Source organism: Oncorhynchus nerka, linkage group LG15 (assembly GCF_034236695.1).
Source record: "Oncorhynchus nerka isolate Pitt River linkage group LG15, Oner_Uvic_2.0, whole genome shotgun sequence".
Classification (NCBI taxonomy): domain Eukaryota; kingdom Metazoa; phylum Chordata; class Actinopteri; order Salmoniformes; family Salmonidae; genus Oncorhynchus; species Oncorhynchus nerka.
In genome coordinates this window covers 48569506-48584275 of record NC_088410.1, presented here as the reverse complement: position 1 = coordinate 48584275, position 14770 = coordinate 48569506, and the positions used below count along the sequence as shown (strand labels likewise).

The 14770-nt window shown below is 41.6% G+C and overlaps 1 protein-coding gene across 4 annotated transcripts in view; it reads left to right on the top strand.

The window, feature by feature from the left end:
• The first annotated feature begins 6349 nt into the window (after nt 1-6349).
• The window catches only part of LOC115142836 (alpha-1-syntrophin-like), a 67778-nt gene continuing 59357 nt past the window's right edge, over nt 6350-14770 (top strand). Inside the window, exon 1 of one of the 4 annotated variants that reach the window (XM_065001653.1) lies at nt 6350-6735. In XM_065001653.1, coding sequence (XP_064857725.1) covers nt 6453-6735 — 283 coding nt within the window. In that variant the 5' untranslated portion in view covers nt 6350-6452. Of the gene's footprint in view, nt 6736-6769; nt 6905-14770 lie in introns of those variants that run through there. The other 3 variants (XM_029682612.2, XM_065001654.1, XM_065001655.1) reach the window with 3 other exon arrangements.

Below are 14770 nucleotides of genomic sequence, written 5' to 3'. Positions count from 1 at the left end.
GCACGTCCATTGAAACGGGGTAAAAGAAAATCAGTGGAAAAACAATTCCACTCCGATTCCCTTTATGGATGTGTGTATCTGTTGAACGGCCTGCTCCTTCTCCAATTTCGGGAAACACCATCCCGCTCCCCCAAAGTGACCGCCACTCTCTCTCTTTGGGCACTCAGGAGAGTCCGCTGGGATGGTCCTAGAGACAGATTTAAGTTACACAAATAATTTTAGGTCATTTCTCTCTATATGTCTACATTTGACATAATATAATGCACTTACCATTAGCACCGCGGTCAACGATGCCATGTAGGAGCTCAGAAAGGAAACACCATGTCTTCTCCTCCTTGATGGGTTTCACCACAAACGCCCTGGAAGCCTTGGAGAACTGTTGCCTGAAACGCAGCACTCCCTCTTTTGTTGTAGCCTGCTGTCTGTCCACTGAATAATTGTGGTCCAAGGCAGCCATTTGGAATTTGCGATCATCTTCAGCTGGCCAAACTTGTTCTTCTTTTTTTATCATTGGGTACACTTCAACTGTGAGAGACGGAATCTAAAACAAAAATCCAGAAAATCACATTGTATGATTTTTAAGCAATTAATTGGCCTCCGTGTGCTGTGTCCACGTGTAGTTATCCTCTGGCACAATGTAGATGCACTGTTGGTTTGCGAACTGTCGCAGCGACATGGGCACCAGGCTTAGGAGGTGACATGTTTCCACAGTAAGGAAGCCACCAGTAAGGAAGACCGCTGTTGGCAACAACAGATTCCTCGCAAACAACTTCCCCACTCTGGTCTGGGACTCCCACTTCCTCCTGTGGCCCACGACACACTGTCGTGATGGCAAAACCATTTCTTTTCGGGGATGAACTGATGACACCAGCTCGACATCATGGCAGACATTGAACAACTCCTTCAGCTTGCTATAATAGACTATGTATTTCGGATCTTGCACACACTCTCCGATAGCATATTTTGGCTCGCACTGTGATGACTGTGATTCTGAGCTCTCGGGTTCATACAGCAAGTTCTGGTCTTCATTGATCTCACTCTCACTCTCCGTCAGCTCCATCTGTGGCGTATAGGGGCAGGCCTCTGTTGTATACTGATGGTCGTGAGCACAATCTAGCTTGGCCCCGAGCTCTTTAGTGATGGTCCCGGTGGACCTCTCCTCCACTGCAGCACAGGAACACTCTGGCACCCAGGGGTCAGTTTGGCATGCGGTACTAACCGTTCTTTCCTGTTGGTAGAAAACAATTAAGGCATCTATTAGGCTATAGGTCTATTCAAGAATCACTGCATATACTGTATATTGCCAATTGTATATCCAGGGATGACCTATTGTGTCTTGAAATAAACAATAGCCTTAGAAATAACATGGATTTGCTTGTGCCTCCTCCTGTACAGTACAGTCTCCTCCAGGATGAAAACATTCTCAGGGATGAAGATGTCACCCTGAAAAGAAACAAACGTTTTGTTAAGTCAACTGAACCCAAATATATCAGTTGGCGTTAACAAGCTACCTGTCTTGTATGCTATGGCAACACACAGCCAGTACAGGGACACTTATTTTTCAGCAAACATTAGCTATGTCAACTTCAGTCTAGCTAACAAAACATTCAAAAACCAAAACTGTCAACAAAATGTACCACAGTACTTGACCATATGAGGTGGAAGCTAGCTACAGTAGCTGCCTAATAACAGGGCTACACAGAGAAACTGTGTTACAAATTAAGCTGCATTTGAGTTACTTTCTAACGTTAGTTGCTGGAGGGTGTTACACAAAACACTTCAGACGCATTTAGCTAGTTACCTTCAACTAGAGTTGCGACAAGCTCGTCCAGTGTCTAACGCTAGCCTAGTCAACAGCAGTCATGACTCATGAACGGTTAACGTTACCTCAGGCTCCATTGACTCCTCCTTTCAGTTCGGCTTTTGCTTGACTCCGAAACCAAAGTCAGCGATGTTGACGATGGTCGGGTTGGTAACCCCTACATCATAACCTTCGAAATGTAAAATTGAGGGGGAAGCAGAGAGCTTCAAAGTAGGCCTATGACTCCTTTCCAGTCGGAAACTCCCAGCTGCCTCATCGAAAGTGCCTTTCATCTCGAAGTCTTCCTCCGCGAAGTGCTGGCTGCAGATCCTGCTAGCTCGAGCTGACACGTCCTTCCTCTTCGGGACATGGAGCCACTTCTTCAAAAGTTGTGGGTCCTTGGGCAGCCGATGGTAGCTTACCGAGGGATTTCTTTGGAGCCAATTCCTACAGCCTGGTGCTATACAGTTTCGTATTTGAATTACCTCTTGTTGTTGCCACCTTCGATGTCCGCCCTTAACCTCACTCACATCGATTCACTCTCTGCGCAAAAACTCAATACCACAGACAATTAGCTGATTCTTTCCAGTGACGCAATGGCGTCAGTCATTACTATGACAATTTAAAATGGCACTGACCATAGCTCAAATTAACCTTGTTGACGATCAAAATACTAAATATAGAGATGTTTTTATGTTAAATGCACATGTTTAGTATTAGTGCCCTTTTACATGGAATTCCATGGCTAAGCTTCCAACATTCTAATGTCAATTGCACACTATGGGCAACTTTTAAACAATAGTTTTAGCTGGTGCTTTTAATGTTAGTTATATTATATATAATTTGAATGGTAATTTCATGACCTTTCAGAACCACTTGTAAAATGAAGTTCGATATGTAGCAGGGTTTCCTATTTAAAGACATTTATACAGATCATTCTGCTATCATTCTGCTACAGGTACATTCTGTGTGTCTGATGGATAGCTGTGAATCTAAGCCTTCCAATGCTAAAAGGGTCTAAGTGAGAAATACATTCTTGTATAATGACATTGATTGTGAATGGGATGGAGGGATGAAAAGAGTGATACTGATAACACACACAAAGCTACCATTGCTGTACTGCTACCACACATTTTCCAACTCTAGGGACATAAACCTTCAAAAAGATCACTATGAAACATCACCCCAAGTGAGTCTGACAGCCCAAATTTGGGGGTCTGGCTCATGGACTATATGTAGGGTACCACTTTTGACCAGAGCTCTATAGGGCCCTGGTCAAAAGTAGTGCACTCAATAAGGAATAGGGTGCCATTTGGGACAGGCCCTCTGTCTGTCTGATCTACTAAGAGCTCACTCTTCTCACCCCTCCGGGATTTACAGTTTGTCTGTGTCAGGCTCTTTGGAATAGTTGGCAGATAGGGTTGGTATTGATTCCGTTTTCAGAGCCCCATACTACCTCCTCATTTACAGTACGGTGTTAACTCGTTTTGAGGAAGGGCCATATGCTAAGAGCCCAAGAAGCGGTCAATATAGTCTGTATCCCAAATGTAATTCCTTATATAGGGAGTGCACTACTTTTCACCAGGGCTAATTGGGGTCCAATGGTGAATAGGGTGCTGCTTCTGCCTTTCACAAATACTGTCTAGGACTAGTGACTAGTGAGTCTTCTATAAACAGTTTATAGGTTATTGATGATCCTATTACACTGGCAATTTTAATCGGAAAGTGAACTGACTTGCCATTTCTCAGCACTTTAATAAAGTAGGCCTATGCTTCACTTAGTTCATTTAATGTGTCTTTTCCCATGCCAAAACGAAAATGGATACATATCATGTCACTTCTTAACCTTTTGAGGTGAAAAACTGTAGTGGACTAATAGGCTATGTAAATTAATGATATAAAGTTGCCCTCTGTAAGCATGGTGATGGGCAAATTAAATATCATCACTAAAATGTGATGATATTGTAATATATTTCTGCTAAAGGTATTGGGATATTTAGATCAACACCAATCCCTATTAGGTACAATGCAACACCATACATATCATGTTTGTTTCATAAAAGTGTAATGAACGAGTTATAACATGATATCAATCTTTTATTTGAGAAAACATCTAACCCAAATCATGGGAAAATAGGGTGAGGTCAAAGATAACATTTCACCCATCAAAAACAGAAATAGGTAGGCTACTGAATTGCAGCATTGTTCTGATATCATTATTGTTACAAACAATACATTGATTCATGGTAACTCATGATGTCTGTTCATAGAATGATTTATAAGACTTTATAATGGTCTTACTGTGAATTATGAAAGTCCAGCACACAAAAAAAAGATTTTCATTCACAAAAAGCACTGGAGTAAAGTACTTTAGTAAAAATACCCCAAAAAACGACTTTAAAGTATCTGTACTTTACTATTTATATTTTTTACTACTTTTACTTTACTACACTCCTAAAGAAAATAATTTACTTTTTACTCCATACATTTTCCCTAACACCCAAAAGTACTGGTTACATGTTGAATGCTTAGCAGGACAGAAATGGTCCAATTAACACACAGTTGAAGTCGGAAGTTTACATATATTTGGGATGGAGTCATTAAAACAATTTTTTCAACCACTCTACAAATTTCTTGTTAACAAATTGTAGTTTTGGCAAGTCAGTTAGGACATCTACTTTGTGCATGACACAAAGTAACAGCTTGGAAAATTCCAGAAAATGATGTCATAACTTTAGAAGCTTCTGATAAGCTAATTGACTTAATTTGAGTCAATTGGAGGTGTATCTGTGGTTGTATTTCAAGGCCTACCTTCAAACTCAGTGCCTCTTTGCTTGACATCAAGGGAAAATCAAAAGAAGTCAGCCAAGACCTCAGAAAAAAAATTGTGGACCCCCACAAGTCTGGTTCAAACTTGGGAGCAATTTCCAAATGCCTGAAGGTACCACGTTCATCTATACAAACAACAGTACGCAAGCATAAACACTATGGGCCCACGCAGCAGTCATACCAATCAGGAAGGAGATGCGTTCGGTCTCCTAGAGATGAACGTACTTTGGTGCAAAAAGTGCAAATCAATCCCAGAGCAACAGCAAAGGACCTTGTGAAGATGCTGGAGGAAACAGGTACAAAAGTATCTATATCCACAGTAAAATGAGTCCTATATCGACATAACCTGAAAGGCCGCTCAGCAAGGAAGAAGCCACTGCTTCAAAACCACCATAAAAAAGCCAGACTACGGTTTGCAACTGCACATGGGGACAAAGATTGTACTTTTTGGAGAAATGTCCTCCGGTCTGATGAAACAAAACTAGAACTGTTTGGCCATAATGATCATCGTAATGTTTGGAGGAAAAAGGGGGAGGCTTGCAAGCCGAAGAACACCATCCCATCCTTGAAGCACGCGGGGGGCAGCATCATGTTGTGGGGGTGCTTTGCTGCAGGAGGGACTGGTGCACTTCACAAAATAGATGGCATCACGAGGCAGGAAAATAATGTGGATATGTTGAAGCAACATCTCAAGACATCAGTTAAAGCTTGGTCGCAAATGGGTCTTCCAAATGGACAATGACCCCAAGCATACTTCCAAAGTTGTGGCAAAATGGCTTAAGGACAACAAAGTCAAGGTATTGGAGTGGCCATCACAAAGCCCTGACCTCAAACCTGAAAAGGTGACTGCGAGCAAGGCCTACAAACCTGACTCAGTTACACCAGCTCTGTCAGGAGGAATGGGCCAAAATTCACCCAATTTATTGTGGGGAGCTTGTGGAAGGCTACCTGAAACATTTGACCCAAGTTAAACAATTTAAAGGCAATGCTATCAAATACTAATTAGGTGTATGTATACTTCTGACCCACTGGAAATGTGATGAATGAAATAAAAGCTGAAATAAATCATTCTCTCTACTATTATTCTGACATTTCACAATCTTAAAATAAAGTGGTGATCCTAACTGACCTAAAACAGGGAACATTTACTAGGATTAAATGTCAGGAATAGTGAAAAACTTAGTTTAATGTATTTGGCTAAGGTGTATATAAACTTCCGACTTCAACTGTATCCCTGGTAATCCTGATTGTCGGGCTCACTAAACAAACATGCTTTGTTTATAAATGCTGTCTGATTGTTGGAGTGTGCCACTGGTTATCCATGAATAAAAATACAATTATGCCATCTGGTTTGTTTTATATAAGGAATTAGATTTTTTTTATACTTTTACTTTTGATACTTATGTACATTGTAGCAATTACATTTACTTTTGTATATATACTTAAGTATATTTAAAACCAAATACTTTTATACTTTTACAGGGTGACTTTCACTTTTACTTGAGTCATTCTCTGTTAATTAAGATATCTTTACTTTTAGAATGGGGTACTTTTCCCACCACTTACAAAAAGTATGTTGGCCACTGGTTAAACTTTGTTAATTAATGGAGAAAAAAAACTCCCCTTTATCTTTACTAATCGTATTGTGCTCAATTAACTGCAATACTTGGGAGAGAGTACTAGGCTAAACCTCTTGGAAGAGGAGAGAGAGAGAGAGAGAGTTGGAGGAGGGGGCTGCGCCTCTTGGCATCTCCCCCACCCCTATCTCTTTACACGACTACCGAGTGCCAACCCGTCTAGTTATTCCAGGAATGTGTTGAACATGGCTGCCACGATGAAGGCACAGAAAACGGGACTGTTAGAACTTCGAGTTACCGTGGACCGTTGGATCCGTGTTTTAGCCACACTTACGGAGGAGACTTTAACCGTGAGCCCCGGAGAGGTCGCCGAAGACATAGTTAAACCCAATCCAACTCCTGCCGGTGCCATTAACGGAGACCCAGCCAACCTCAGCTCCTCTCCGGTCCCAGAAACAATCACCAACGTTAAGCGCACGGTGCGAGTTACCAAGCAAGATGTGGGAGGACTTGGAATTAGTATTAAAGGTAGGTTCAGTGTAGTGCGTAATCAAACGACACTCTCGAAAACATTTATTTGGTCCGTTTTTTTCTTCAAGTTTAACAATGTAAGCTACTCGATACTTGCTTTGGACTTTACTAAAAGTAAACGCTGAAAGTACCAACTTCCCTCACCGAATACTTAAACTCTTCGAAGGTCAGTAATTGGGTTGAAGTTTTTCCATGGGTTTTTTCTCAATTGGTTTGTTCAACTCCTTCGTCCTCTTGCCTCCTTTTGAAGGTAATTGAGGAGAGGTGGCGAGAGTGAACGTGGGCGAAAATGCGCTTGTATGAAATGAGACTTTGTTGAGTCGGGCAAATTTCATTTACAGGGTGGAATCCCAAAATAAATGTGTAAAGTGATACAAAAATAAATAATAATAGTTGTTGTGCAAGACATTTTATAAATAAAATGATAAGTAGCACATTGTTTTTAAACGTGTACATGCTTTTCTCCTCACACAAAACAAAAGCTGATTCAAATGAGGTGTGGCAGATTTAAAAACAATTCCAGGAAGGACTTGGGTAGGATACACATGACTATCATAGATGAAAGGTGTCTATCGAGGAGGGGAGGACACTCTTCCATTCGCTTAATAATCGAGAAAAAAGGCCATGCTGTAGTGCACTAGACTAGGCTGTTTGTGATAGCCGAAGTTTTTCAACAGTGGAACCTTTTGAAAAAACATCACAAACTGTTCTCGTCAATAAAGCCATTTGAAGCTATTCAAGTAAACTGTGCAAACAACTATTTCTCTAAATGTTATTTTGATGACTTGATTCTCTCCCTAAACATGTTATGATCGGGTGAATATAGCCTACCAAGAAAGTTTGTCAGGATGCATGGTAACTTCAAGAGAAAGGTAGCCTATCTGCCATGCTGCTGTGCAATAACGGCATATAGTAAACTCTTCATACAGAAATAAGAGCTGATGTTAGACAAGCACCACTGTGAAATAGTTACAAGATGTCATGGGAGCAAAATGTTGCCTAATGTTGTCCCATGGGAATCAGTCTGCATGTCTAATTGAATTAGGACATCTATTTATTAGGTGACCTGCTTTTCTTTTAATTATTGTGTTCACATGTTATTACCAACATCAAAATGTCTCCATATACACTGAATGTACAAAACATTAGGAACACCAGCTCTTTCCACGACATAGGTGAATCCAGGGGAAAGCTATGATCACTTTTTGATGTCACCTGTTAGATCCACTTCAATCAGTGTAGATGAAGGGGAAGAGACAGGTTTAAATGAGGATTTTTAAGCCTAAAGACAATTGACATGTGGATTGTGTATGTGTGCCATTCAGAGGGTGAATGTGTAAGACAAAATATTTAAGTGCCTTTAAACAGGGTATGGTAGTAGGGGCCAAGAACTGCAGCAGTACTGGGTTTTTCACGCTCAACAGTTTCCTGTGTGTGTCAAGAATGGTCCACCACCCAAAGGACATCCAGCCAACTTGACACAACATGGGCCAGCATCCCTGTGGAACGGTTTTGACACCCTGTAGAGTTCGTGGCCAGACAAATTGAGGCTGTGCTGAGGGCAAAAAAGGGTGCAACTAAATATTAGGAAGGTGTTCCTAATGTTTTTTTCACACTCAGTGTATCCCCGTGGTCTTTTTGGAGTATTCCACAGTCAATGTGACGGCTCAAACTTGTGATTAGGAAACAAATCATCTCACTGCTTCCTGCATGATCGCGATGGAAAAGCAGGTCAACAAAAACCCTTTGGGGCACACCCTTTAAATCTAACGTAGCCTCATGACTATTTATTGTACGCCATTGTAGTATGCACATGCAATCAGATAAGGTGATGGAACTTGCTTTTAGGAAAAGCAAGACTTTTGAGGTCTCAAGCAGAAAATAGAGTATTTCTAAGAATACATCCCTACTCCTGTTTGAGCTTAAGACGGTGTGTCCTTGTTTGTCTGTTTGTTTGTGAAGAGCAGTAACGGTGTGTGGGTAAAATCACTGGGGAAGCCAAGCCAGGAAAAAAAAAGCCATATTACAAGCGATGTGTTGTGATAACTGTGTTGTTTGCTCGATAACCTGTTAGTTCATATGCCTCGTGCCATGATATATAGGCATAAGGCCCGAGACAAAAGAAAACACAGTGGCAGAATAAATTCAACGACACCTTTGTTTCATCACAAAACCTCTGTCCGGTGAAGTCCACAAAGCATATCGCATGTAACAAACAGTTACATGATCTACAGCAAGGTCAAGCAAGTTAACGTCTCCGACATTTTCAGACTAATAAATAACTATTGATTTAGAACCATGGAGAGTTACCAAGTCAAGTCGCAAAGAAAATAGGAGCTGCCTCCACTAAGTCCAACACCATTTCAACTTCAACATTTCAACATAATCAAATCACCTATGCTTAGTCTAATACAGTGACAACTACAAGATACCAAAAATAATTTAGTCCAATCAACGTAAGCTAAATATGACGTGACTGTCCATGGTTCTGATTTGTGTGTGTCTTCGTGCGTGAATTTGTGCAAGTAAGAAAAACATGTTGACTCACCCTACTTGTAGAGAAATGCCAATGTCATCCTCCTCCCTTTCATGTTGACCAAACGGTCTATGACTCTGTCATACACTACACGCTTTTATTTTATTTTTTGCATTTTTAGCTACCTGGCTAAAATGCTTGCTCACTAGCCTAACTTCCTTTCATGGGCAACGTTGGCTAGTTAACGTTAGCCTTCTACATCTAGCTACATATTGCACTTCCATGCTCTCAGGCCATGGGCACAATGTATGAATTTATGGTTGTATCAGAATCGCCGTTATAATCATTGCCCAGAATGGAGAATTAAGTAAAACCCTATCTCCATCTATGGCTTATTTAGGAAAGGACCAATTTTAGCAAGCTAGTTAGCCACCGGATCACAACAACACAAAGCGATGCAACAATTCAAGTTGTTTCTGTCAATTACATATTGCTCTCTATGTGATGTGATTCGATTGAAGGCAAATCCAATCTGGCTTCCCTTGACACTTCTTCTGGGTGTGCCAGGACCATTCACAGTTGAGCTCGCTCAGTTTAGCTCAATGCTGATTGGCTATTATTTTATACTTTAAAAAAAAAAATCGAGGTAGGCCAAATGCTTGCTGGCTTCTCTTGCGTTCAATGTTACGGCGGCAGCAATGTCATACTCTTTTTGACCAGACAGCATCACATAGATGGCCTGCACATATAGAGACAGAAGGGTGCTGTTTTGCTCAATCAGATGCTCTCCAGTGAGAAACATTCAGCCTCTTGCGAACTTAAGGACAATTATGAAACACAGAGTGACGTACAGTGGCTTGCGAAAGTATTCACCCCCCTTGGTATTTTTCCTATTTTGTTGCCTTACAACCTAGAATTAAAATTGATTTTTTTGGGGGGTGGGGGGGGGGGGTTTGTATCATTTGATTTACACAACATGCCTACCACTTTGAAGATGCAAAATATTTTTCATTGTGAAACAATACTTTGTAGAGGCACCTTTTTCAGCAGTTACTGCTGCAAGCTTGGCACACCGTGAGCTTTACCGCATAGCACGGTGCCTGACCAGCACTACGCCTCTCCCGGTAAATTCGGGGAGTTGGCTCAGGTCTATCGCCTGACTCCGCCAATCTCCAAAATGTTTTGGGGGGCTGCCTCTCTTGCCTGTTGCGCTGCCTTACCTCATATCGCCGCCGCTCAGTTTTCGCTGCCTCCAGTTCTTCCTTAGGGAAGAAGAACTTCTGAAGGTAATTGGTTGCACCAGATCTATTTAGGGGCTTCATAGCAAAGGGGGTGAATACATATGCACGTACCACATTTATGTTTTTTAAACAGTTTTAAACAAGTTCTTTTTTTCATTTCACTTCACCAATTTGGACTATTTTGTGTATGTCCATTACATGAAATCCAAATAAAAATCGATTTAAATTACAGGCTGTAATGCAACAAAGTAGGAAAAATGCCAAGGGGATGAATACTTTCGCAAGGCACTGTACCTGTGCTCAGTTAAAACAGCAGCAAAGCTGGTTAGGAAAATTGCTCAGTATAGCCAATGACAATACAGTGCCAGTCAAATGTTTGGACACACCTACTCATGTTTTTCTTTATTTGAATTTGTTTCTACATTGTAGAATAATAGTGAAGACATCAAAACTATGAAATAACATATGGAATCATGTAGTAACCAAAAAAGTGTTAAACAAATTTCCACCCTTTGCCTTGATGACAGCTTTGCACACTCTTGGCATTCTCTCAACCAACTGCTTGAGGTAGTCACCTGGAATGAATTTAAATGAACAGGTGTACCTTGTTAAAAGTTAATTTGTGGAATGTCTTTCCTTCTTAATGTGTTTGAGCCAATCAGTTGTGTTGTGACTAGGTAGGGGTGGTATACAGAAGATAGCCCTATTTGGTAAAAGACCAAGTCCATATTATGGCAAGAACAGCTCAAAGAGACACGACAGTCCATCATTACTTTAAGACATGAAGGTCAGTAAATCCGGAAAGTGCAGTTGCAAAACCATCAAGAGCTATGATGAAACTGGCTCTCATGAGGAACGCAACAGGAAAGGAAGACAGAGTTACATCTGCTGCAGAGGATCAGTTCATTAGAGTTAACTGCACCTCAGAAATTGCGTCACAGAGTTCAAGTAATAGACACATCTTAACATCAACTGTTCAGAGGAGACTGTGTCAATCAGGCCTTCATGGTCAAATTGCTGCAAAGAAACCACTACTAAAGAACACCAATAAGAAGAAGAGAATTGCTTGGGCCAAGAAATACGAGCAATGGACATTAGACCGGGGGAAATCTGTCCTTTGGTCTGATGAGTCCAAATTTGAGATTTTTGGTTCCAACCTCTGTGTCTTTGTGAGACGCAGAGTAGGTGAACGGAGGATCTCAGCATGTGTGGTTCCCACGTGAAGCATGGAAGAGGAGGTATAATGGTGTAGGAATGCTTTGCTGGTGATACTGTCTGTGATTTATTTAGAATTCAAGGCACACTTAACCAGCATGGCTACAACAGTATTCTGCAGCGATACGCCATCCCATCTGCGTTGCGCTTAGTGTGACTATCATTTGGTTTTCAACAGGACGATGACACTTTTTTGGTTACTACATGATTCCATATGTGTTATTTCATAGTTTTGATGTCTTCACTATTATTCTACAATGTAGAAAGTAGTACAAATAAAGAAAAACCCTTAAATTAGAAGGTGTGTCCAAACTTTTAACTGTTACTGTGTAAAATGCACCATCATTAAACATCAATGGTTGTGTTTATCGTGGCTGTTGTAAATAATGCAATATAATAGAGAATAAATGGAGATTTACTTCCTGGAATGTCTGCATGTATACATAGACCATCTCATCGCTCTGGCAACCTGCCCAGGACAGTGGTCCATTTTGATAGACGGCCTGGACCTACTGCAATGCAAAATGCTTCACCGTTTGGCAGGAATGATGTGTCTGGTGTTGTATTAGTTTCAGCCCCCTTTTACAAAAGGAGTCCCCCTAATGACATAAACATTTAATGACATAAATAAAAAAAATGTGCGGCTTTGAAAATCAATTGGCACTGTTTAAATAAGTGAAACCGACCACCAACTGGTGACTCCCCACTGTCTCGACAGAGTGGTGCTGCCACGTCAAGCCGAGAGAGAGCGAGCAAAAGGCAAAGAGGCGGCCAGCTGACACCACAATGCGAACAGCTGACAAGAAGATCCCAGAATGCAGTTGTCATTGGCCTGAGATGAAAGCTATTTGATGGCAGTGGAGCAGTCTGTCTGGGATGTTTATTTTCAGAAGCCCACCCTGGTTCGGTGGAGGGAGGCATGGAGTCGACCTTGCGTTTGGACCAAAGTGCCGAAGTGCATTTAAGGCCGGATAGGCTTGAGGCCTAAAGTTTGTTTTGACACCATATACTGTACGATAGGTAGAAGGAGACTGGTGTGTAGAAATTAGTGCACAACTCAGATGTTCAGCTCATGCAACAAATCTTATGTTAAATAGTTAGTCTGTTTGAATAAGCATTGGTTGTATCCCTCGAGTAACAAAGCGAAACACAATTGGTGCCCTCCTTTTCCGGTCTCATAGACTAGACGTAAATGTAAATCCGAGACACTAGTAGGATGGTTGGTTGGGGTGGATGGGCAGGTGTATAACGAGAATGTCGAATCTCATAACGGACAACTTTAGCATTTTAGCTAATTAGCAACTTTTCAACTACTTACTACTTTTTAGATACACTAAAGAACAAAAATATAAATGCAACATGTAAAGTGTTGGTCCAATGTTTCATGAGCTGAAATAAAAGATCCCAGAAATGTTCCATATGCACAAAACGCTTACCGTAATTGCTGGACTATGAAGCGCACCTGAATATAAACCGCACCCACTGAATTATTAAAAAATATATATTTTGTACATAAATAAGCCGCACATGTCTATAAGCCGCAGGTGCCTACCGGTACATTGAAACAAATGAACTTCACACAGCCTTTAAACGAAACACGGCTTGTAACAAAAATAAATAGGCTTTAACGAAACACGGTTTGTAACAAAAATGTAAACAGTAGCCTACCAAGAAAGTCATTGGTCACTATCTTCCTCCTCCTGTGCACTGAAACCACTGAAGTCATCTCCTTCGGTGTCGGAGTTGAATAGCCTCAGAATTGCTTCATCCGATGTTGGATCGTTTTCATTGTCGCTCTCGTCACTTTCATCCGGAGGCAAATACCCCGCTGAGCTCATGCTGCCCCTTCAACACGCAGCAGTCCAGCTTTTCGAAACCCGTTGATGATAGTGGATTTTTTGACAATGCTCCACGCTATCAGGACCCACTGGCAGACTTGACCATAAGTTGCTCTTCGCATGCGGCCCGTTTTAGTGAAGGATTTCTCCCCACTTGTCATCCAAGCCTCCCACTGAACACGGAGCACCACCTTAAATGCGCGATTTACACTGATGTCGAGTGGCTGCAAATACTTTGGGCCATCTGCTTTTCTTCCCTCTGAAAGGTTTGTTGTCTTTTTGCACTGAGTCAGTTCCTCACGCTGCTGTATACAAAGTCTTATAATCGACTCATTAAGGCCAAGCTCCCATGCAGCAGCTCTATTTCCTTTTCCAACAGCCAGATCGATCGCCTTCAACTTGAAAGCTGCATCATATGCATTTCTCCGTGTCTTTGCCATGATGAGGGTGACAAAATTACAACCGTAATCAGAATGATGGGAAGTTTGAGCGCGCTCGATTTACGTCACATTATGTGACGGAGCTCAGTTTTTTGGCGGCGGCATGAATCTTGCGAAAGCGGGAAAAATCCATAAATTAGCCGCGTCATTGTATAAACCGTGAGGTTCAAAGTGTGGGAATAAAGTAGCGGCTTATAGTCCGGAAATTACGGTATTTCTTTCAAATTTTGTGCACAAATATGTTTACATCCCTGTTAGTGAGCATTTATTCCTTGCCAATATAATCAGTCCACCTGACAAGTATGACATAAAAAGAAGCTGATTAAACAGAATGATCATTATACAGGTGCACCTTGTGCTGGGGACAGTAAAACGTCACTCAAAAATGTGCAGTTTTGTCACACAACACAACGCCACAGATGTCTTCAAGTTTTGAGGGTGCTTGCAATTGGCATGCTGACTGCAGTAATGTGCACCAGATCTGTTGCAAGCGAATTGAATGTTCATTTCTCTACCATAATCCTCCTCCAATGTCGTTTTAGAGAATTTGGCAGTACGTACAACCAGCCTCACAACCGCAGACCACTTGTAAACATGCCGGCCCAGGACCTCCACATCCGGCTTCCTCACCTGCGGGATCATCTGAGACCAGCCACCCGGACAGCTGATGAAACTGTGGGCACAACCGAATAATTTCTGCAAAAACTATCAGAAGCTGGTCGTCCTCACCAGGGTCTTGACCTGACTGCAGTTCGGCATTGTAAACGACTTCAGTGGGAAAAGTGGGCCACTGGCATGCTGGAGAAGTGTGGTTTTCACGGG